Source organism: Salvelinus alpinus, chromosome 13 (assembly GCF_045679555.1).
Source record: "Salvelinus alpinus chromosome 13, SLU_Salpinus.1, whole genome shotgun sequence".
Taxonomy (NCBI): domain Eukaryota; kingdom Metazoa; phylum Chordata; class Actinopteri; order Salmoniformes; family Salmonidae; genus Salvelinus; species Salvelinus alpinus.
The window spans coordinates 37,145,704-37,170,623 of record NC_092098.1 but is presented as its reverse complement, the minus strand read 5'-3'; the positions used below and the strand labels follow the sequence as shown (position 1 = coordinate 37,170,623).

Genomic DNA, 24,920 nt, shown 5'->3' with positions numbered 1-24,920 from the left:
GAAGGGATTTGAATAGACAAAATATCATTATCATGACAGAAGAGGCTTTACTCAATCCTTTGAGAGTTTATTATGTCATTGGAGGGCAACCACATTGATCTTATTTAAGCCATGGAAGGACCACTGACGGTCAGAGCAGAGCACAGTATAACCCAAAGTCATGGGGGAGCATTCACGGTCACCTCAAGGTTCACAGGAAGATGACCTGAGAGAGGTCCCAAACTATGCACGCACACACAGGTTGCTGTGTGGTGTCACAGTGAAAAAGAACCATATGGGTCAACAGGTCGAAATATGACCACTGTTAAACAGAGCACCCGGAGGTCGCTGTTTCGCCAGAGATATACGGTCACGCTGGGCTGATAGGAAATTAACTGTAAACCAGGTTCCAGAAACGCAAGAAGACCAAGAGATCTGGACTAAGAGAGGCCAATAGCTGAGGGGTAACAGAATAGCTAATAACACAATAGAGTATTGGGATAGGTAAATGGTAATCTCTAAATCTTTGATGGAAAAATGAGGACCTAAACCATGATATTAATGTGAATATGACTGACTAGGTTTCAAACTCAGGTCTTCTACACCCCACAAGACTGCTAGCCACCTGAGCTAAAGCCTAGGCATTAGCTCAGGGGAATGTGAGTTTTCAGGTCTCAAGCAAGACCACTGACTGAACCAGCGCTGTTAATCCAATTTCTGCTCATTTTCCTCATTAGGACATTAGGAGTCTGCCAGACGGCACAAACAGATCTGGTAGCAGGCTAGTTCATTTAAAGCTAATATGTGGGCTAGTTTCCATGCCCTCACCCCGTTGGAGCTCTCCAGGACGACATTGAAGGTGTCGTGGACAGCCTGGTAGGCCTCCAACTCCGTCTGGCTCAGAGAGACCAGGTAGTCCTTCACCTGCTCATAGATGCCCCCATCCAGAACCTGAGGAGCACAGGGCAACAAGGAAATAAGTTCGGAGCTTAACTTGTAATTGACCAGTAATGCAGCAATAAGCCAGCATCTCACTCACTTGCACATTAGTGGTGGTGTTCCAAGTTGTCTGTTTTTGCAGTCATGCAAACTATGACATTGCAATCGTCTGAGATATGCAGCACGACTGCAAACAAAAAGATGACCTGGAATGCCCGTACACGTGTGTGCTGACGCCTCACCTTGATGCAGTCGATCAGGTCTGTGTCGTAGTAACGCTGCTGGTGAGCATTAGCCGCTGCTAGCGTGAGCAGATAGTCATTCCTGGCGTGGGTGGCTTTGGAGTTACACTCACTCCTTTTGGCTTTTAGCTGGTGAAAAAAAATAAACACACTCATGGGGGCATTCCAGGTCATCTTTAGTTTGATAGGTTGATGCTACAACAGAATTTATTTTTGGACCCCTATGCAGTTGAGTTTGTGGTCATGGCCAATTGGCCATACATACAATGTATTAATGTAATGCTCTCACCTTTACACTGGCCCGCTGCAGACTGGACCTGGACTGGAACAGACTCAGTTTGGACCTGGACAGAACAGAAGGAGAGAAGGATCATGTATGTGAACCGAGTCACACAAGACCAGTGGTTCCAACCAAAAGTCTTACATTTTCACTCCTGTACATCTGAGTATTGGATAGGTAGCATTACGGTAATAGCTCCCCCTTTCCCTCCGATAGGCTTGGTGGAATTGTACCCAGATTTCTTACCCATCTGATCCTCTCAGATCTCCACAAGGCTGTAGGGGGGGGATTTGTGATTGGACAGACAGTGTGTATGTCTGCATGTACTGTACATACTTGGCATCCTGCTCAGCCTTGTCTCTGACAGCCTGGGCCATGGTCTCAGTCTCCTGGTACTTCTTCCTGGTCTTGGCCAGCTCCTTCACCGAGTTCTGTAGCTCTGCCTGCACCAGCGTCAGCTGGTCAATACACTAAACAAACAACAACCAGAGGTTATCAGTATGTGGTACAGTATGTGTATATACACTAAACAAACAGTTATCAATATATGGTACAGAACATCTCATGTGGTGAAATTCACTATATATACACACACACTAAAGTATGTGGGGCGGCAGGTAGCCTAGTGGTTAGAGCGTTGGACTTGTAACCAAAAGGTTGCAAGACCAAATCCCCGAGCTGTTCTGCCCCTGAACAAGGCAGTTAACCAGTGGTTAACTGCCTTCCTAGGCCGTCATTGAAAATAAGAATTTGTTCTTAACTGACTTGCCTAGTTAAATAAAGGTTAAAAAAATAAAAAAAGGGGACATCCCTTCCAATTAGTGGATTTGGCTATTTCAGCCACACCCGTTGCTGACAGGTGTATAAAATCCAGCACACAGCCAAGACAAACATTGGCAGTAGAATGGCCTTACTGAAGAAATCAGTGACTTTCAACGTGGCACCATCATAGGATGAAACATTAAAATAAACTATATATATTTTCCCTTATTTTGCCCTGTAAGTGCTGCTATTGTGAAGTGGAAACGTATAGGAGCAACAACGGCTCAGTCGCAAAGTGGTAGGCCATACTAGCTCACAGAACGAGACAGCTAAGGGCTGAAGCGCGTAACAATCTTCTGTCCTCGGTTGCAACACTTACTACCGAGTTCCAAACTGCCTCTGGAAGCATCATCAGCACAAGAACTGTTCATCGTGAGCTACATGAAATGGGTTTCCTTGGCCGAGCAGCCACACACAAGCCTTAAGATCACCATGCCCAATGCCAAGCGTCAGCTGGAGTGGTGTAAAGCGCACAGCCATTGGACTCCGTGGAAATCCGTTCTCTGGAGTGATGAATCCCGGGTTCACCATCTGACAGTTCGATAGACGAATCTGGATTTGGCGGATGCCAGGAGAACGCTGCCTGCCCGAATGCATAGCGCCAACTGTAAAGTTAGGTGGAGGAGGAATAATGGTCTGGGGCTGTTTTTTTATGGTTCGGGCTAGGCCCCTTAGTTCCAGTGAAGGGAAATCTTAACACTACATTCTAGACGATTCTGTGCTTCCAACTCCAAGGAAACAGTTTGGGGAATCCCCCTGTGCACAAAGCAAGGTCCATACAGAAATTGTTTGTCGACAACGGTGTGGAAAAACTTGACTGGCCTGCACAGAGCCCTGACCTCAACCCCATCGAACACCTTTGGGATGAATTGGAACGCTGACTGTGAGCCAGGCCTAATTGCCCAACATCAGTGCTCAACCTCACTAATGCTTGTGGCTGAATGGACGCAAATCCCTGCAGCAATGTTCCAACATCTAGTGGAAAGCCTTCCCAGAAGTGTGGAGGCTGTTATAGCAGCAAAGGGGGACCAACTCCATATTAATGCCCATGATTTTGGAATGAGATGTTCGATGAGCAGGTGTCCACATACTTTTGGTCATGTAGAGTATATATGTGAGCTGATCAATACACTGGACAAACAAGTGGTGACATACAGTTATTAATTGTGAGATATACTTGGTAAGGATGTAATGATTCATGGAAGGTATGCAGCACCTTCATTATTCAAATGTTAAAATATTTTGAGCAATATTAGGCCTTATTATTTGAGTGACAACCTCTGTAATTTGCTAGGTTATTGTTATCTATGCGTTGTTGAAAATTGTGCTTTACCAGAATAAAAGTAAGCCATACACACACGGGAGTAACACTGGTAACGGGATCCCAGGAACACGCTTAACATTTCCTATATATTTTTTTTAATGACTAGACCCTGGATATTACAACATTTTCCCCAATGTCACACTGCTGCAATTCCACAAAATACACCACATGAGCAGCAGCAGATTGGATAATGTGCAAAAAAAATAAAAATAAAAATTGTTGCATGGATGCCTTTAGGATACCGTATTTACTTCACAAAGTCACCATAAATTCAAAGCACACGCATAATTGACACTGCCGGACTGCACATGAGACACGAATGCAGTTTAAGAGTTCTCATATGAACTGAAAATCTCGGTCCGACCCAAGCCCGGTGAGCTGAAGCCCGAGCCCAGGTCTGACATCACAGAAATTAAATGAGCCAGCAGTAAAACAGTAGACTATATTGATTTAAACTGGTTTTTAGAACAATGCGGTGGAAGCGGAGTGAGGAGACGGCCATTGGGCCTCGAACAAGCGCAGAGAGGAAAACACACTTTAGTTATGATCAATTGAATGATGAAAAAAGTCATATCCAACAGCTATAATAATTCAAAGCAATAGTTGTGTGTGGTCACCTAAATTATTATTTCATCATTGTTTTGATTGGGACAGCGCCGTGGTGCTACTTTGAGACAAGAGTGGTGGACTCGTCTAGATTAATCAATTCATGTCAGATTTTTGTTTTCACTGAATCGCTGTTTGATATTTGGTAATTAGGCTAGTGAAATGTGAGCTAAATTAAGGTGCGTACTAATTATCATCTTTATTCTAGTTTGCTGATATATTAGCCGATTAGAACATTTTTCTAGCATGTTATACACGTTGATTTTGCTCTTCAGCCTGGCCTACTCCCGACAAAAAGCCTGTGACTTGTCTGATAATCAACATGATTTTGTTTCACTAAATCTGTCTGTATATTTGGTTAATTGATCTCTGGCTTCGTTTGCTCATCTATCACTGATCAGAAACATTTACCATGCAACAATGTAGCCTTAATCAAGTGTATTATTTATCTATTGGCTCACATAGCCTTATATAGAACCTATAGGCTATTTTCCACTGAAACCCCAAATCCTGACTCGCATGAAAATTACCAACTTTATTCTGTAATCCATAGGTTGCATTATCAAAGCACGTCTCGCCTATGCATGTCAAAATACAGCTATAACATTTCCCCCGCTTCTCTGTGCCGTCTCATATCGCTGCTCATATGAGAGCTTCGGTAGAGAATATGATCAAGAAACAGTCTGACAGTATAATTATATATATATATATATATATATATACACTGCTCAAAAAAATAAAGGGAACACTTAAACAACACAATGTAACTCCAAGTCAATCACACTTCTGTGAAATCAAACTGTCCACTTAGGAAGCAACACTGATTGACAATAAATTTCACATGCTGTTGTGCAAATGGAATAGACAACAGGTGGAAATTATAGGAAGTTAGCAAGACACCCCCAATAAAGGAGTGGTTCTGCAGGTGGTGACCACAGACCACTTCTCAGTTCCTATGCTTCCTGGCTGATGTTTTGGTCACTTTTGAATGCTGGCGGTGCTTTCACTCTAGTGGTAGCATGAGACGGAGTCTACAACCCACACAAGTGGCTCAGGTAGTGCAGCTCATCCAGGATGGCACATCAATGCGAGTTGTGGCAAGAAGGTTTGCTGTGTCTGTCAGCGTAGTGTCCAGAGCATGGAGGCGCTACCAGGAGACAGGCCAGTACATCAGGAGACGTGGAGGAGGCCGTAGGAGGGCAACAACCCAGCAGCAGGACCGCTACCTCTGCCTTTGTGCAAGGAGAAGCAGGAGGAGCACTGCCAGAGCCCTGCAAAATGACCTCCAGCAGGCCACAAATGTGCATGTGTCTGCTCAAACGGTCAGAAACAGACTCCATGAGGGTGGTATGAGGGCCCGACGTCCACAGGTGGGGGTTGTGCTTACAGCCCAACACCGTGCAGGACGTTTGGCATTTGCCAGAGAACACCAAGATTGGCAAATTCGCCACTGGCGCCCTGTGCTCTTCACAGATGAAAGCGGGTTCACACTGAGCACGTGACAGAGTCTGGAGACGCCGTGGAGAACCTTCTGCTGCCTGCAACATCCTCCAGCATGACCGGTTTGGCGGTGGGTCAGTCATGGTGTGGGGTGGCATTTCTTTGGGGGGCCGCACAGCCCTCCATGTGCTCGCCAGAGGTAGCCTGACTGCCATTAGGTACCGAGATGAGATCCTCAGACCCCTTGTGAGACCATATGCTGGTGCGGTTGGCCCTGGGTTCCTCCTAATGCAAGACAATGCTAGACCTCATGTGGCTGGAGTGTCGAGGAAGGCATTGATGCTATGGACTGGCCCGCCCGTTCCCCAGACCTGAATCCAATTGAGCACATCTGGGACATCATGTCTCGCTCCATCCACCAACGCCACGTTGCACCACAGACTGTCCAGGAGTTGGCGGATGCTTTAGTCCAGGTCTGGGAGGAGATCCCTCAGGAGACCATCCGCCACCTCATCAGGAGCATGCCCAGGCGTTGTAGGGAGGTCATACAGGCACGTGGAGGCCACACACACTACTGAGCCTCATTTTGACTTGTTTTAAGGACATTACATCAAAGTTGGATCAGCCTGTAGTGTGGTTTTCCACTTTAATTTTGAGTGTGACTCCAAATCCAGACCTCCATGGGTTGATACATTTGATTTACATTGATAATTTTTGTGTTATTTTGTTGTCAGCACATTCAACTATGTAAAGAAAAAAGTATTTAATAAGAATATTTCATTCATTCAGATCTAGGATGTGTTATTTTAGTGTTCCCTTTATTTTTTTGAGCAGTATATATATATATATATATATATATATAAATAATGGGGAGATGAAGACAGGAAATTGTTTAAATACTATTTATATATATTTATTATATATATATATATATATATATTATATGATTATTATTACATTTTTATATGTATTTATTTTACGGAGCTGGTCCCCGTTAAGATACCTTGGTATTTAAACAATTTCCTGTATTCATCTCCCCATTATTCATTAGCTGATCTGCTATCTGTAAAATCATCAATTCGATTTAGCCAAATAGGAGAAATTCTGTCATTCGTTGGAGGTTAGCTAGCAAGCTTAGCAACTTTGGTCATTTGACTTCTGTTTGATTACAGTTAAAGTTGGTATGATTAGACAATGCTATATTCGGGGTTGCACTCTGCCTCAGTGCATTCTGTGAAAAGATAGTCTAGGCCTACTGCTGAAATGCGCTGAATTAATTAAGCAACATGATAAAGCTCAGAATTTAAGAACTGCCTGTTTCACAATTCACAACGTCATTGGCCATCAAAGTTACTCTATCATTACTAAATATCAGTTTCACTTGCTGCAAAGTCTTTACATAGTGGAGCAGCCAAGCTGGCAATGTGGCGCAACACCCCTCCCAATTTGGGAGAACCCTCGCATTGTGACCATATCTTGGTTATAAACGCTTTAAAATGGGCACTTCCGATTTTTACGGTATTTCCTGGGACTCTCAGGATAAATATGAATTATTGTCAGTACTGAAACTTGGTAGATTCTCTGTAAAATATGAATCCCTAACACACACACGTATCATTTACACACACAGAAGTAATCTCAAACAGATCCAGCTCAGAGGCCCAGCTCCTGAGCTCCATCAGCAGAATATTTTAATTTAGAATGGAAAATTAATGTATTTATGCAACAAATGTTAATGCATCAAATCAATTCGTTCTCTAATCAAACCGAATTGCACTGAATCGTTACAAACTAAAATGTATCGTTCCTGTATCCTATCGAATTGTCTTGAAAGGGAATGATGCACATCCCTAATACTTGGCTATATTCAGATGCATTGTCAACACAATTAACATGCCTGGAAATGCATGCCTGTCTACTGGTAACCTATTCTAAGATGCCCTAAGAGCTACCATAATATTCTTATTAGGTTAGTCAGGGTGAACAAAGGGTGCTTGTTGATGGTAGCCAGTGGAATGTGGAGACTGGACAGAGGTAACTCGAGACCAAGTGTTGGTCAAAGCCTGACCAACTTGGTAGGGCAGCAGTGTGGCCAACTAGCTGATAGGGAAGCAGGGGCGTATTCAGTAGGGCGAAAAGGTCTCTAAATGGAGTAAAATGGGGGAGGATACTACCTGAACCTGTCCAATGAGAACACGCTATAGGGCGCTATGCAAATTGAACTGGGTCTAGGGTTTCTGGGATAATGGTGTTGATGTGAGCAATGACCAGCCTTTCAAAACACTTCATGGCTACAGACATGAGTGCTACGGGTCGGTAGTCATTTAGGCAGGTTACCTTAGTGTTTTGGGCACAGGGACTATGGTGGTCTGCTTGTAACATGCTGGTATTACAGATTCGGACAGAGGTTGAAAATGTCAGTGAAGACCCTTGCCAGTTGATCAGCGCATGCTCAGAGTACACATTTACATTACATTTACATTTAAGTCATTTAGCAGACGCTCTTATCCAGAGCGACTTACAAATTGGTGCATTCACCTTATGACATCCAGCACACGTCCTGGTAATCCGTCTGGCCCTGCGGCCTTGTGAATGTTGACCTATTTAAAGGTCTTACTCATATCGGCTGCGGAGAGCGTGATCACACAATCGTCCGGAACAGCTGATGCTCTCATGCATGTTTCAGTGTTACTTGTCTCAAAGCGAGCATAGACGTTATTTAGCTCGTCTGGTAGGCTCGTGTCACTGGGCAGCTCTCTGCTGTGCTTCACTCTGTAGTCTGTAATAGACTACAAATACAGTTGTGGCAAGCTTGTAACGTCATACCCAAGAAGACTTGAGGCTGCAATCGCTGCCAAAGGTGCTTCAACAAAGTACTGAGTAAAGGATCTGAATACTTATGTAAATGTGATATTTCAATTTTTTATTATGGGGTATTGTGTGTAGATTGATGAGGGATTTTTTTAAATAAGGCTGTAACATAACAAAATGTGGAAAAAGTCAAGCTGTCTGAAGACACTTTAACTCAGCCAATCAGGAACATTAACTGTCTTCTTGGTAAGCAACTCTAGCGTAGATTTGGCCTTGTGTATTAGCTTATTGTCCTGCTGATAGGTGAAATAATCTACCAGTGTCTGGTGGAAAGCAGTCTAAAGCAAGGTTTCCTCCAGGATTTTGCATGTCCTTAGCTCAACTCAGTTTATTTTCTATCCTGAAAAACTCCCCCTTCCATAACATGATGCGGCCACCACTATGCATGAAAAGATGGAGCGTGGTGCTCAGTAATGTGTTGTATTGAATTTTCCTCAACATAACTTTTTGTCCTAAATACAAAGTGTTAATTGCGTTGCCACATTTTTTGCAGTATTACTTTAGTGCTGTGTTGCAAACAGAATGCATATTTTGGAATATTTATATTTCTGTACAGACTTACTTATTTTCACTCTCAATTTGGTTAGTATTGTGGAGTAACTACAATGTTGTTGATCCTTCTTCAGTTCTCCCCCATCACAGCCATTAAACTCTAACTGTTATAAAGTCACCATTGGCCTCATGTGAAATGGTTTCCTTCCTCTCTGGCAACTGCGTTACTTTTGTAGTGACTGGGTGTATTGATACACCATCCAAAGTGTGATTAATAACTTCACCATGCTCAAAGAGATAAATAAATATTATTTTTTTACCCATCTACCAATAGCTGCCCTTCTTGGCGAGGCATTGGAAAACCTCGCTGGTCTTTGTGGTTGAATCTGTGTTTGAAATTCACTTCTCGACTGAGGGACCTTACGGATAAATTGTTTGTGTGTGGTATAGAGATGAGGTATTATTATTATTATTATTAACATTATTATTGCACACAGAGTGAGTCCATGCAACTTATTATGTGAATTGTTAAGCACATTTCTACTCCTGCATTTATTTAGGCTTGCCATAACAATGGGGTTGAATACTTATTGACTCAAGATACTTCAGCTTTTAATTTTTAATTAATTTGTAAACATTTCTAAAAACATAATTCCACTTTGACATTATGGGGTACTGTGTGTAGGCCAGTGACCAAAAACTCTAAATTGAATAAAATGTTTAATTCAGGCTATAACACAACAAAATGTGGAAAAAGTCCAGGGGTGTGAATACTTTCTGAAGGCACTGTAAATACACTGGTTGGTATCCAAAGAACAGCGTACTTCCCCTTAAGTCAGAAAAGAAAACACATCCTGAATTGTTTCAGTGGTTTCAACTCACCAGCTGTATAAATGGAGACATACATCCAAAGTAAGACATGAGAGAGCAGGAAAGAGGAGAGAGAGCAGTCTGCAAACTATGCAAAGCTAAGCCATGTTGTGGTGGTTTGGCTTCCATACCTTCCTGAGCTGATGCTCCTTCTGCAGCCTGGCAGTCTTGGCCGGGTCCGACACCTGGTTCCTGTAGTTCTCACAGGCCGTGATCCTGGACTGGGTCACCTGCACCGTGCCCTCCAAGTAGGCCTTCCAAACCATGTACATGTTCCTATGACGACATGTACACACACAAACATTAAACTGTTATGGAGAAAAATACATTTTATATGTTCTACTGTGTTGTTTATATGGTTACAATTGGACATAATTGTATACACACTGGTAAGCATGATTATGGAAAAATAACACTAACTTCTGTCCATTTCACCTGAGGGAGAGTGTGAGACAATACGATTTCTGATGATGCCACGGTGACGAGAGGTCTTACCTGTGGTCTGTGGGCTCCTCTGGTAGGCTGGCTGGCCATTCCCTCTTCAGGTACTGATTGGACAGCTTGTGTAGAGCCTACGGGGGAGGAAGAAGAGAGAAGACCTTTAACCTTTGAACTCCTGACCCACTTTCTACCTCCCGATACTGCTGCTTCCAAGGCTTTCCATGATTACCTTGGTCTGAGTCGTGTTCAATAGGCACGAAACGGATGGGTTATTGTGTGTAGATTGATAAGGAAAAAATGATTTAATCAATTTTAGAATAAGGATGTAACGTAACAAAATGTGTAAACGGTCAAGTGGTCTGAATACTTTCCGAAGGCACCGTATATCTAGGAATGTTTGATAAACTGGTGGTGCTGAATCCAGACCTTAACCATTTTCTCTCCATTATTCTCCTAATTCTGAGATATTTGGATGATATTTTCTGGATCTACACAGGGATCCAGGAAGAACTCTTGGAATTCCATGCCTAATCTAAACTCTATGAACGAACACCTTCGTTTCACCATTAACAATGAACTATCACAAATCAGTTCTTGATGTGATGGTTATTAAGGACAGAACCTCCCTCTACAGATCTCTATAGAAAACCTACGGACAGGAATACCCTCCTTAGAGGGAACAGCTTTCATCCAAGTCCACTTATTAAAAGTCTCCCTATAAGTCAATTCAGCCACATCAGAAGAATATGCAGCTCAGAAATAGACAACGGTCCTCACACAACGTTTTTAGGAAAGGGGGTACAAAGACACTTGGGTAAAACATGCTAATGATAATTTTGAAGGACTAACACAGTTGGAAAGCATTCAAACCAAAAGTTTAAGAAAAATCTGAACATGTCCCCTCATGCTTTACCCAATATTCACCATTGGGGAAGGCATTCAAGGACATTAATCAGGAAGCACTGGTACATTATTGATACTGACCCACAATTGAAACCCATCTTTAAATATCCCCCACGTATGGTCTTTAAAACACCCCCAAATGTGAGAGCCATTGTGGTGAAATCTGATTATCCACCAGAGAAAAAGGAAACTTTCTTGGACAAGGTTCCAAAGGCTAATTACAAATGTGGCCAATGTGCTCAATGCAGCTTCACATACCAATTTACCCACCCCCACACAGGACAAAGATTTAAGATCAATGGCCTGATTGCCTGCATGTCCACCAATGTTATTTACATGTTGAAATGTCCTTGTGGTCTGTCTTACATAGGGAAAACCAGTAGAAGCCTTAAGACCCGGATCAGAGAGCACCGCGGCAATATACGGACAGGAGATACAAAAAAAATCTGGTTGCTGTTCATTTTGTATAAGCTAGACATCCTATTAGTTCTCTGAGATACATTGGAACAGAATTGGTCAAGATGTCATGCAGGGGAGGGGACATTGAGAGGAAACTTCTTCAAAAAGGTAATCTTTCTGGATCCACAGGCTCAACAGTGTCTCCTCTTGGCCTTAACGAGGAGTTCGACTTGAAACTGTTTTTATAGTATCAAAAGTGTCCAAATTATTGTTTTTATTCTATTTGAATATAATCTACACACACACACACTACCAGTCATATGTTTGGACACCTACTCATTCAAGGGTTTTTCTTAATTTTTGTTACTATTTACTACATTGTAGAATAATATAAGACATCAAATCTATGAAATAACAATTATGGAATCACATAGTAAACAAAATAGTCTTTAACAAATCAAAATGTATTTTATATTTGAGATTTTCAAAGTAGCCACCCTTTGCCTTGATGACAGCGTTGCACACTCTAGTAGAGTAATAGTGGAGAGAATTATTTATTTCAGCTTTTATTTCTTTCATCACATTCCCAGTGGGTCAGAAGTTTACATACACTCAATTAGTATTTGGCAGCACTGCCTTTAAATTGTTTAACTTGGGTCAAACGTTTCCGGTAGCCTTCCACAAGCTTCCCACAATAAGTTGGGTGAATTTTGGCCCATTCCTCCTGACAGAGCTGGTGTAACTGAGTCAGGTTTGTAGGCCTCCTTGCTCGCACATGCTTTTTCAGTTCTGCCCACAATTTTCCCATGGGATTGAGGTCAGGGCTTTGTGATGGCCACTCCAATACCTTGACTTTGTTGTCCTTAAGCCATTTTGCCACAACTTTGGAAGTATGCTGGGGTTCATTGTCCATTTGGAAGACCCATTTGCGACCAAGCTTTAACTTCCTGTCTGATGTCTTGAGATGTTGCTTCAATATATCCACATAATTTTACTTCCTCATGATGCCATCTATTTTGCGAAGTGCACCAGTCCCTCCTGCAGCCAAGCACCCCCACAAAATGATGCTGCCACCCCCGTGCTTCACGGTTGGGATGGTGTTCTTCGGCTTGCAAGCCTCCCCCTTTTTCCTCCAAACATAACGATGGTCATTATGGCCAAACAGTTCTATTTTTGTTTCATCAGACCAGAGGACATTTCTCCAAAAAGTACAATCTTCGTACCCATGTGCAGTTGCAAACCGTAGACTGGCTTTTTTTATGGCGGTTTTGGAGCAGTGGCTTCTTCCTTGCTGAGCGGCCTTTCAGGTTATGTCGGAATAGGATTCATTTTACTGTGGATATAGATACTTTTCTACCCGTTTCCTCCAGCATCTTCACAATGTCCTTTGCTGTTGTTCTGGGATTGATTTGCACTTCTCGCACCAAAGTGCGTTCATCTCTAGGAGACAGAACGCGTCTCCTACCTGAGCGGTATGACGGCTGCGTGGTCCCATGGTGTTTATACTTGTGTACTATTGTTTGTACAGATGAACGTGGTACCTTCAGGCGTTTGGAAATTGCTCCCAAGGATGAACCAGACTTGTGGAGGTCAACAATTGATTTTTCTGAGGTCTTTGCTGATTTCTTTCGATTTTCCCATGATTTCAAGCAGAGGGGCACTGCGTTTGAAGGTAGGCCATGAAATACATCCACAGGTACACCTCCAATTGACTCAAATTATGTCAATTAGCCTATCAGAAGCTTCTAAAGCCATGACATCATTTTCTGGAATATTCCAAGCTGTTTAAAGGCACAGTCAACTTAGTGTATGTAAACTTCTGACCCACTGGAATTGTGATACAGTGATTTATAAGTGAAATGATCTGTCTGTAAACAATTGTTGGGAAAATTACTTGTGTCATGCACAAAGTAGATGTCCTAACCGACTTGCCAAAACTATAGTTTGTTAACAAGAAATTTGTGGAGTGGTTAAAAAAACGAGTTAATGACTCCAACCTAAGTGTATGTAAACTTCCGACTTCAACTGTATATATATATCACATTCCTTGTGTGTGATCATATATTTTGATACATTGAATGTTTAATATTGTGAACCTATGTTATATATTTTTTACTGAGTACTGACCCTATATATAGGACCTTCCACACCCTCCTGGGATATGGATGCCTGATGAAGACCAAAGGGTCGAAACATTATAAATAAAAATCAACTGGGAGCATGAACAGCAGTGTGCAGCATTTTCCTTTCTGTTTTCCATGAGTTTGCCTAGAACTCCAGCACCTGTGAAAAGTACCCTGATGTGCGTATGTTCTTCAGCTGAAAGTTTCCAAAAAGAAACTCAATTTCGCTTTCTGTTGCAAAACGTTTTGTTACGGTGTGCCATAATGAACACAACCCTAGAAAACCACAGGTCAAAGTTCCAGTATGTTTACATTTTAGAATGGTGGATGTGAAAGAACAAGGGACCTGGGGACATCCTACTTTGAAGTAATCACTGATTAGAAATGGTTGGACAGGTTAACTTAAGGGCTCCACCTCATGACCCTACGGGCCCTGGTCAAAAGTAATGCACTATATATATATATAGTGCATTACTTTTGACCAGGGCCCGTAGGGTCATATATATATATAGGGAAAATGATGCCATTTCAGATGCAGCCATGGACTCATTCCCCTAGAGCATGGGTATAGTTAAGTGGTGGCTGCTGCAGGCTTGCAGCACATTTATGCTGAGTTGGGCTCATTTTTATTTTGTAATGTAATTCATTTATTTTAAACCACAGTAGCACCCCCTGGAAATACCGCTTGCTGGCAGTGAGGTTTAGCTTTGAGGAACTGAAATAGCATTGCAGAGTAAACACAAAGACCAACTGAAATATTTCAGGCTTTTTCCCCCCAGTGGGGCCTTCAGTATGCAAGGGTGCAAAGTCATGCAGACGCGCACACACTGCTATACAGACCACATTCTCAGGTGAACAGAGAGACAGGTGATCGAAATGGCACTTGAGCAAATGTCTGACCTAAACATAGAATGCAGGCTAGCTAGCACCTACTAACATCCTGAAGGCCTACCAAACTGACCGAGCGTGTTTGAGATCAATTACTATCTGGCATCCAAAATGACTATTCATTATGATTTATAGATCAGTCAGTCTGCAGTTGCTAACTGTCCATCTCAAACACTGACTGATTGCTATAAAGTTCATGCAGGGAGGTGAGTTCAATTCAATCTAGCCTGGTCCCAAATCGGTTTGCGCCGTCTTGCCAACTTCTACGGTTATTGCCATACCAAATAACTATAGGAATTGGCTATAAAAGCACAAACCAATCTGGGACCAGGCTAAATTCAATCCACAAGGGACATACTCCCATCCTGACACACTTTAGGCCAGTCTCTGAACCCTTTGGTGTCACTGGGTTCTGGTGCCAAAGTTCCAAATGGCCGAACCCACCGCCACAAACCCAGCCATTGTGGGAGTCACAGAGAGTGTAGCCAGCAGAGCGGACATGTCTGAATGGTGTGGCGGGGGGTGAGGGAGGGATGGACGGACAGAGGGAGGGAGGAGGGAATGGGAGGACGGGGTAAGGACGAGGGACAGAGGGGGTCATTTTATCACTTACTGTGATTTGAATATCAATCAGGTCATGGCAGCATGCAGGTGTTAAGAGAGACAGAGAGGGAAAAGAGAGGGATAGAGAAGAGGCAAAAGGGAAGAGGGTAAGATAGAGAAAAACAAGTATTTCAGAGTCCACTGTGACCTGCTTTGATTCAACAGTCTAACGCTCATCTCTAATTTGGCGCCCAAAAATGCAATCTGCTGCTTCTACCAGTTCATTAGGGCAAACGTTTAGAAATGTTTTGCAATGGAAAATGACTACAAGTGCTTCTTATTGGACAAGTCCAGGTAGTCCCTCCCGGTTACAGACTGTTTTCTTACATTTGGTGCCTAATGAACACAACCCAATAGACAGTTCAGAGACAAAAGCTGCAAGCTGAGTGAGAAAAAGTATCCTGTTGCATCATCACAAGCAAACAACTATGTTATTGAAACACATGTTGGGAAAGTCATATTGATTGCATGTACTGACAATCCTCATGCTTGGTGTAAGGTGAAGGTAAACCCAAGATGCTGATCTTGGGTCAGTTTAGCATTTTCACAGCTAATGGATAAGGTGAGAATTGAGGAATGGGAAGCTGATCCTAGATCTGTACCTAGGGGAAATGTCACCCCGGACTGTGTGTTCTTCAGGGAAATCAAAATGGCCATAATCAAATGACCCAGTATGAGTCACTGGAATAAATAGGCACAAACACGAGACAGGTAGCCAGGTGGTGTATTCACTAAGCCCCAAACAAAAGAAAACAGGAGGGGACTACCTAAACTTGTCCTATAAGACATGCTCAGCTAAGGTGTGCCCCAATGTATACAACTCAGGGAGCATACAGTGCATTCGGAAAGTATTCAGACCCCTCCCTTTTTCCAAATGTTGTTACGTTACAGGCTTATTCTAAAATGGATTATATAACTTTTTCCCCCCTCATCAATCTACACATAATACCCCATAATGACAGAGCGAAAACAGGTTTTTAGAAATTTTAGCAAATGTATTAACAAATTAAAAAACAGAAATACCTTATTTACATGTATTCAGACCCTTTGCTATGAGACATGAAATTGATCCTGTTTCCATTGAACATCCTTGATGTTTCTACAACTTGATTGTAGTCCACCTGTGGTAAATTCAATTGATTGGACATGATTTGGAAACGCACACACCTGTCTATATAAAGGTCCCACAGTTGACAGTGCATGTCAGAGCAAAAACAAAGCCACGAGGTCGAAGGAATTGTCCGTAGAGCTCAGAGACAGGATTGTGTCGAGGCACATATCTGGGGAAGGGTACCAAAACATTTCTGCAGCATTGAAGGTCCCCAAGATCACAGTGGCCTCCATCATTCTTAATTGGAAGAAGTTTGCAACCACCAAGATTCTTCCTAGAGCTGGCCGCCTGGCCAAACTGAGCAATTGTGGGAGAAGGGCCTTGGTCAGGGAGGTGACCAAGAACCCGATGGTCACTCTGACAGAGCTCTAGGGTTCCTCTGTGGAGATGGTTGTCTTTCTGGAAGATTCTCCCATCTATACAGCACTCCACAAATCAGGCCTTTATGGTAGAGTGGCCAGACGGAAGCCACTCCTCAGTAAAAGGCACATAACAGCCCTCTTGGAGTTTGCCACGAGGCACCTTAAGGACTTTCAGACCATGAGAATCAAGATTCTCTGGTCTGATGAAACCAAGATTGAACTCTTTGGCTTGAATGCCAAGCGTTACGTCTGGAGGAAACCTGGCACCATCCCTACAGTGAAGCATGGTGGTGGCAGCATCATGCTCTGGGGATGATTTTCAGTGGCAGGGACTGGGAGACTAGTCAGGATCCTTGATGAAAACCTGCTCCAGAGCTCTCAGGACCTCAGACTGGGACGAAGGTTCACCTACCAAACTGGACAACAACCCAAAGCACACAGCCAAGACAATGCAGGAGTGGCTTCGGGACAAGTCTCTGAATGTCCTTGAGTGGCCCAGCCAGAGCCCAGACTTCAACCCGATCAAACATCTCTGGAGACCTGAAAATAGCTGTGCAGCGACGCTCCCCATCCAACTTGACAGAGCTTGAGAGGATCTGCAAAGAATGGGAAAAACTCCCCAAACACATGTGCCAAGCTTGTAGCATCATATCCAAGAAGACCCGAGGCTGTAATCGCTGCCAAAGGTGCTTCAACAAAGTACTGAGTAAAGGGTCTGAATACTTACGTAAATGTGATATTTACGTTTATTTTAAATACATTTGAAAAAGATACTCAAAACCTGTTTTTGCTTTGTCATTATTGGATATTGTGTGTAGATTGATGAGGGGGAAAAATTATTTCATACATTTTAGAAAAAAGGCTAAGCTAACAAAATGTGGAAAAAGTCAAGGGGTCTGAATACTTTCCTAATGCACTCTCTCTCTCAGATTGACATCTCCATGAGACAGAGACTATATATTACTGAGTGGGGGTTGTTTGGAGAGTGTGTGTGTGTGTGTGCGTGTGTGTGTGTGCGCATGTTTATATAATCTTGCCCCCAGGCTCAAAATGCTGGCGCATAGAGGTAACAGTGTGGGACTTTGGGACTTAGGGTGTGTAGATCACTGAGTGACATGATAATCAATTCAAATTCTGGAGGTAGTCACACGACTATGAGGCTGGCTCCAAATCGAGGCAGAAAGGTGTTTGTTATGGTGCACCACAGAAATAATTCCCCGGAGCGCAAGGTAGTAGGAACATATCGCCATTCATGTATGGCATGTTGTGTATTGTTTTTATGCAGTTGCATATCCAATTACCCTAGACAAGCATCAGTAATACATTGTTTACAGAATGGCTTCAGGGGATGACACAGCGACACAGGAAGTAGCACAAAGATGCTATTAGTGAATAGATCATGTGGTGATGAGAATTATTCAATGTCCTTGTTTATAGTGTGTGTGTGTGTGCGCGAACATGTTTGTGTATTGTGCACAAAAGACTTGCATGCTATTTATGGTTTTGTTGCGTTGCACCCTGAATCTTCAGCCGAATAAAAGTGTTGGTTTAGAGTGGGTGTGAGAAAGGGTCTTGGAAGCGCTCTGTCTTGAGGGTGACTCTTCATATATAGAAAAATGTGGTACATCAGTGCTTTCAGCAAGTATTCACACCACTTGAATTTTCCAAATGTCATTGTGTTACAGTCTGAATTAAACATTTATTACATTGAGATGTTTGGTCATTTGCCTACACACGATATAATACCCCATAATGTCAAAGTGGAAAATATGAAATGTCTTCAGTCAATAAGTATCAACAAGTTCAGTTGCAAAAGTGTGCTTAACCAGTTACACAATAAGTTGGATGGACTTACTCTGTGTGCAATAAGTGTTTAAAATTATTTTTGAATGACTACCTCATCTCTAAACTCCACACATAAAGATAGTTGTAAGGTCTCTAGTAGAGGTCGACCGATTAAAATCGGGGCCGATTTCAGGTTTTCATCGGTATTACAATCGGAAATCGGTGTTTTTGGGCATTTTTGTTTTGTTTTGTTTTTTTGTTTACACCTTTATTTAATCTTTATTTAACTAGGCAAGTCAGTTAAGAACACATTCTTATTTTCAATGAAGGCAGAACGACAGATTTTTAACTTTGTCAGCTCGGGGGATCCAATCTTGCAACCTTACAGTTAGCTAGTCCAATGCTCTAACACTGATTACATTGCACTCCACGAGGAGCCTGCCTGTGCCGCGAATGCAGTAAGCTAAGGTAAATTGCTAGCATCAATGCATTTCTTAAAATCAATACACAAGTATATATTTTTAAACCTGCATATTTAGCTAAAAGAAATCCAGGTTAGCAGGCAATATTAACCAGGTGAAATTGTGTCATTTCTCTTGCGTTCATTGCACGCAGAGTCAGGGTATATGCAACAGTTTGGGCTCTTTGCGAACTAATTTGCCAGAACTTTACGTAATTATGACAACATTGAAGGTTGTGCAATGTAACAGGAATATTTAGACTCATGGATGCCACCCGTTAGATAAAATACGGAACGGAATAAACGTTTTGTTTTCGAGGTGATAGTTTCCGGATTAGTCAAAGGTATATGGTTTAGAGAGAAATAGTCGACGCGTTATAATTCCTGTAATAACTTGCGGCTGAACTTGAAAGGGGTTCCTTCGTTATTTTACCGTTCATGTCCTCCATAGAGAATGTCTTGATCTACTTCAAATAAGGTCTGTGTTTCGTGCAGGCTTAAACCGCCTCGACGTTTTGATACCCGTGTAAATCTCACTAGGATAAGGTAAAGTTTGTCAACATATTTTCATAAATCCACTCTACAAAAAAATTATCTTCACTTATATTTAGCCAATATTGATCAGTTACCTTGTCCTATGGATATCTACACAGTTATAAAATTGGCAAGGTGGTGTAAGCCTACACGAAACACAGACCTTATTTTAAGTGAATCTAAAAATATCCTATGGAATAAATGAAGGAACTGCTTTTCAGATTTTGCTAGAAGGTGTCATGGGAATTATGACTCGCACTTTGGTCGTCAATTCTTACCATGCCCATTATTAAAATAGGATTTCCTGCCTATAGAAATGACAGTTTTTGTTTTCAACATTCATCACAGGTAACTTAAACTCTATTTTTATTCAAACAGTTGAGAGTATGTCTCCTAAGCAGACTCTTCAGTATCATTGTCACTTCAGAGCTGTGTGTGTGTGTGTGTGTGTGTGTATTTATGTATTATATTAAGTTAAAATAAGTGTTCATTGTTCATTCAGTATTGTTGCAATTGTCATTATTACAAAAGTGTGTGTGAGTATGATACAGTGGGGAGAAAAAGTATTTGATACACTGCCGATTTTGCAGGTTTTCCTACTTACAAAGCATGTAGAGGTCTGTAATTTTTATCATAGGTACACTTCAACTGTGAGAGACAGAATCTAAAACAAAAATCCTGAAAATCACATTGTATGATTTTTAACTAATTCATTTGCATTTTATTGCATGACATAAGTATTTGATCACCTACCAACCAGTAAGAATTCCGTCTCTCACAGACCTGTTAGTTTTTCTTTAAGAAGCCCTCCTGTTCTCCACTCATTACCTGTATTAACTGCACCTGTTTGAACTCGTTACCTGTATAAAAGACACCTGTCCACACACTCAATCAAACAGACTCCAACCTCTCCACAATGGCCAAGACCAGAGAGCTGTGTAAGGACATCAGGGATAAAATTGTAGACCTGCACAAGGCTGGGATGGGCTACAGGACAATAGGCAAGCAGCTTGGGGAGAAGGCAACAACTGTTGGCGCAATTATTAGAAAATGGAAGAAGTTGAAGATGACGGTCAATCACCCTCGGTCTGGGGCTCCATGCAAGATCTCACCTCGTGGGGCATCAATGATCATGAGGAAGGTGAGGGATCAGCCCAGAACTACCCGGCAGGACCTGGTCAATGACCTGAAGAGAGCTGGGACCACAGTCTCAAAGAAAACCATTAGTAACACACTACGCCGTCATGGATTAAAATCCTGCAGTGTACACAAGGTCCCCCTGCTCAAGCCAGCGCATGTCCAGGCCCGTCTGAAGTTTGCCAATGACCATCTGGATGATCCAGAGGAGGAATGGGAGAAGGTCATGTGGTCTGATGAGACAAAAATAGAGCTTTTTGGTCTAAACTCCACTCGCCGTGTTTGGAAGAAGAAGAAGGATGAGTACAACCCCAAGAACACCATCCCAACCGTGAAGCATGGAGGTGGAAACATCATTCTTTGGGGATGCTTTTCTGCAAAGGGGACAGGACGACTGCACCGTATTGAGGGGAGGATGGATGGGGCCATGTATCGCGAGATCTTGGCCAACAACCTCCTTCCCTCAGTAAGAGCATTGAAGATGGGTCGTAGCTGGGTCTTCCAGCATGACAACGACCCGAAACACACAGCCAGGGCAACTAAGGAGTGGCTCCGTAAGAAGCATCTCAAGGTCCTGGAGTGGCCTAGCCAGTCTCCAGATCTGAACCCAATAGAAAATCTTTGGAGGGAGCTGAAAGTCCGTATTGCCCAGCGACAGCCCCGAAACCTGAAGGATCTGGAGAAGGTCTGTATGGAGGAGTGGGCCAAAATCCCTGCTGCAGTGTGTGCAAACCTGGTCAAGAACTACAGGAAACGTATGATCTCTGTAATTGCAAACAAAGGTTTCTGTACCAAATATTAAGTTCTGCTTTTCTGATGTATCAAATACTTATGTCATGCAATAAAATGCAAATTAATTACTTAAAAATCATACAATGTGATTTTCTGGATTTTGTTAGATTCCGTCTCTCACAGTTGAAGTGTACCTATGATCAAAATTACAGACCTCTACATGCTTTGTAAGTAGGAAAACCTGCAAAATCGGCAGTGTATCAAATACTTGTTCTCCCCACTGTATATATATAAAAAAATAAAAAAATGTATATAAAATCGGCATCGGCATTTTTTGTCCTCCAATAATCGGTATCGGTATTGAAAAATCATAATCGGTCGACCTCTAGTCGAGCAGTGAATTTCAAACACAGATTCAACCACAAATACCAGGGAAGGTTTTCCAATGCACCAATTGGTAGATGGGTAAAAATAAACATTGTAGTTACTCCACAATACTAACCTAATTGACAGAGTGAAAAGAAGGAAGCCTGTACAGCAGCGAAGGATCCTCGGAGGAGGAAGGCGAATTTCGTAAAATTTCATAAAAATTTGTGAAACATAAAAAATAAAAATATTGATAAAACTATTCTAAATATATTCATATGTTACCAAATAATTGATTAAACACACTGTTTTGCAATGAAGGTCTACAGTAGCCTCAACAGCACTTTCAAGGGTGGTACCATGGTGTAGCTGGAGGACAGCTAGTTTCCGTTCTCTTCTGGGTACATTGACTTCAATACAAAACCTAGGAGGCTCATGGTTCTTAGCCCCTTCCACTGACTTACACAGTAATTATGACAACTTCCGGAGGACATCCTCCAACCTGTCAGAGCTCTTGCAGCATTGAACTGACATGATTAATCTATTACTGAAAGCATAAGCTAACACTGCAGTGCATAAAATGTGGTGAGTAGTTGACTCAGAGAGAGAAAGACAATAGCTGAACAGTTTTGAACAAATTCATTTCTTAAATTAAGGAGAAGCAAGAGAGAGAGAGAACTAGCTATATTTCATGGTATTTTTTTTACTTTTCACTTACTTCGCTAGTTTAGCCTACTCAAACAAAACACCCGGGTCAAACAGAGAGGGATGCTATGTTAGCTAGCTGGCTGTCCAACACTAGAACCTTTCCAAGTCAAGGTAAGCTTTCGGTTTTATTAATTTATTGCCACCGATGTAACTGCTAAACTGCCTTCTGACTGTACTGCATGATTGTAGCGGGTTTACTAATGCGTTAGTTCTATTAGCTATGACGTTAGATAATATGGTGACAACGATGTAGGCTGTGTGTTGCGCTTAGCGGTTATGATATGAAGGTTTGGCTTGTAACATTTCTTTGGGGCCTGGTCACAGACAGCTGATGTGTTGTGCACTGTAGTCCACAGGCAGAGGGAAAAGGTGAGGAGGAGAGCGTGTAGATGCAAAAAGGAATTACAACGAGCAAAGTGATCATTCTGTTTGTATGTGGCTGCTATGAAAGTAAACTGTGTTTGCATGTGATAAGGGGTGTGTGTGTATTCATTCCACTGATTCTGTTGAAAGACTTTCCATATTTTCAAGCATCATGTTATGGGTATCTTTGGAATCGTTAAGGACTAGGGAGTTTTTCAGGATCAAAAATAAATAGAATGGACCTAAGCACAGGCAAAATCCTAAGAAAACCAGGTTCAGTCTGCTTTCTACCAGACACAGATGAATTCCCCATTCAGCAGGACAATAAACTAAAACAAGACTAAATATACACTGTAGTTGCTTACCAAGAAGACATTGAATCTTCCTGAGTGGCCTAGTTAGAGTTCAGTTCAATCTACTTGAAAATCTATAGCCAAGACCTGAAAATGGTTGTCTAGCAATGATCAACAACCAATTTGACAGAGCTTGAAGAATTGTGATAATAATAATGTGTGAATATTGTACAATACAGGTGTACAAAGCTCTAAGAGACTTACCCAGAAAGACTCACAGCTGTAATCACTGCCAAAGGTGTTTCAACAAAGTACTGAATTGGGGGGTGGAATACCGTTGTAAATAAGATATATATTTCATTTTCAATACATTTGGGAAAAAAGTAAAAACATGCTTTCACTTTGTCATTATGTGGTGTTGTGTGTAGATGTGCGCGTTTTTTTTAAATACATTTTGAATTCAGGCTGTTACACAACAAAATGTGGAATAAGTCAAGGGGTATGAATACTTCCTGAAGGCACTGTATGAATGGTATATGAGCAGGGTGTGAATGAATCCCTCAAACAAAACAAAAACACACACAACAGCAATCTCTCTCGCCCTCTCACACACTATATTACACACCATATTACACACAATGAAGTGGCTGGGTACTGCCTGGTTGGAGGAACTCCCAAGTCAGGGCCCTCTTTTCTCACAGTAATGGTTTACATTCCACACAGGGATGCAAAGCCGGAAAAGACCAAAGCAGAGGGGGGATTTTCAGACAGTAAATTGACATCCACAGGAAACTGTGGCATAAACAACTCGACGACAAGGAAGTGGGCGACACAAAACACCACAACTGAGACAAAACCTTTAAAGTGGTCCTCTGTGATAGATGAGAAATGCATCGGATCACAATTGAGCCCAGATCCACTCAACAACCGCAACCTTACCCGAACCTCGTATGGTGAAGCAATTGCCGCCTTTGTGGGACGCAAGTTATTTTTTGGGTGCCCCAAAGCTGAAGACAGCAACACCACAATGAAATGGCATCCGTATGCAGAAATTAACACGCCTCCAGAGGGATAGAGAGAGAGAGAAGGAAGGACGGAGAGAGAGATACTCACCTGGGCATAGTCCCTCTCTACGGCAGCTTTCTTCTGACTGAATGTCCTACAAGGAGTAAAGGTAGAACCACAGAATGATATACAACATAATTAATAAACTGGGAAAAGAGAATGAATGGACACCACAGGACTATATAAATTAGACAAAGCATGATACATTTAGTAGGGCTGACCCCATTTAGTCAACTGGTAGATTGTTTGGTCGATAGGCTGTTGGTCGACCTAGATATCTTTAGTCGAGCAGTCGCAATTTTTTATGTTGCCAACTGGACATTAAAAACTGTAATATCTTATGCTTCACGGAGTCGTGTCTGAATGATGATATTATCAACATACAGTTGGCTGGTTATACACTGTATCGGCAGGTTAGAACAGCGGCGTCTGGTAAGACAAGGGGTGGCGGACTATGCATTTATGTAAACAACAGCTCGTGCACGATATCTAAGGAAGTCTCGAGGTTTTGCTCGCCTGAGGGAGAGTATCTCATGATAAGCTGTAGACCACACTATCTACCTAGAGAGTTTAAATCTGTATTTTTTGTAGCTATCTACATACCACCACAGACCGATGCTGGCACTAAGACTGCACTCAATGAGCTGTATTCCGCCAGAAGCAAACAGGAAAACGTTCATCTAGGAGGCAGTGCTCCTAGTGGCCGGGGACTTTAATGCAGGGAATCTTAAATCAGTTTTACCTAATTTCTACCAGCTTAAATGTGCAACCAGAGGGGGGGG

General features: G+C 42.2%; 1 protein-coding gene across 3 annotated transcripts in view; it reads right to left on the bottom strand.

Moving 5' to 3' along the window:
- The window catches only part of LOC139537651 (F-BAR and double SH3 domains protein 2-like), a 63,622-nt gene that overhangs the window by 23,671 nt on the left and 15,031 nt on the right, over positions 1-24,920 (bottom strand). Inside the window, exons 3-9 of one of the 3 annotated variants that reach the window (XM_071339213.1) lie at positions 24,187-24,232; positions 10,361-10,437; positions 9,997-10,141; positions 1,777-1,910; positions 1,450-1,504; positions 1,161-1,289; positions 808-930 (exon numbers count right to left, since the gene is read on the bottom strand). In XM_071339213.1, coding sequence (XP_071195314.1) covers positions 808-930; positions 1,161-1,289; positions 1,450-1,504; positions 1,777-1,910; positions 9,997-10,141; positions 10,361-10,437; positions 24,187-24,232 — 709 coding nt within the window. The remainder of the gene's footprint in view (positions 1-807; positions 931-1,160; positions 1,290-1,449; positions 1,505-1,776; positions 1,911-9,996; positions 10,142-10,360; positions 10,438-24,186; positions 24,233-24,920) is intronic. The other 2 variants (XM_071339214.1, XM_071339215.1) reach the window with 2 other exon arrangements.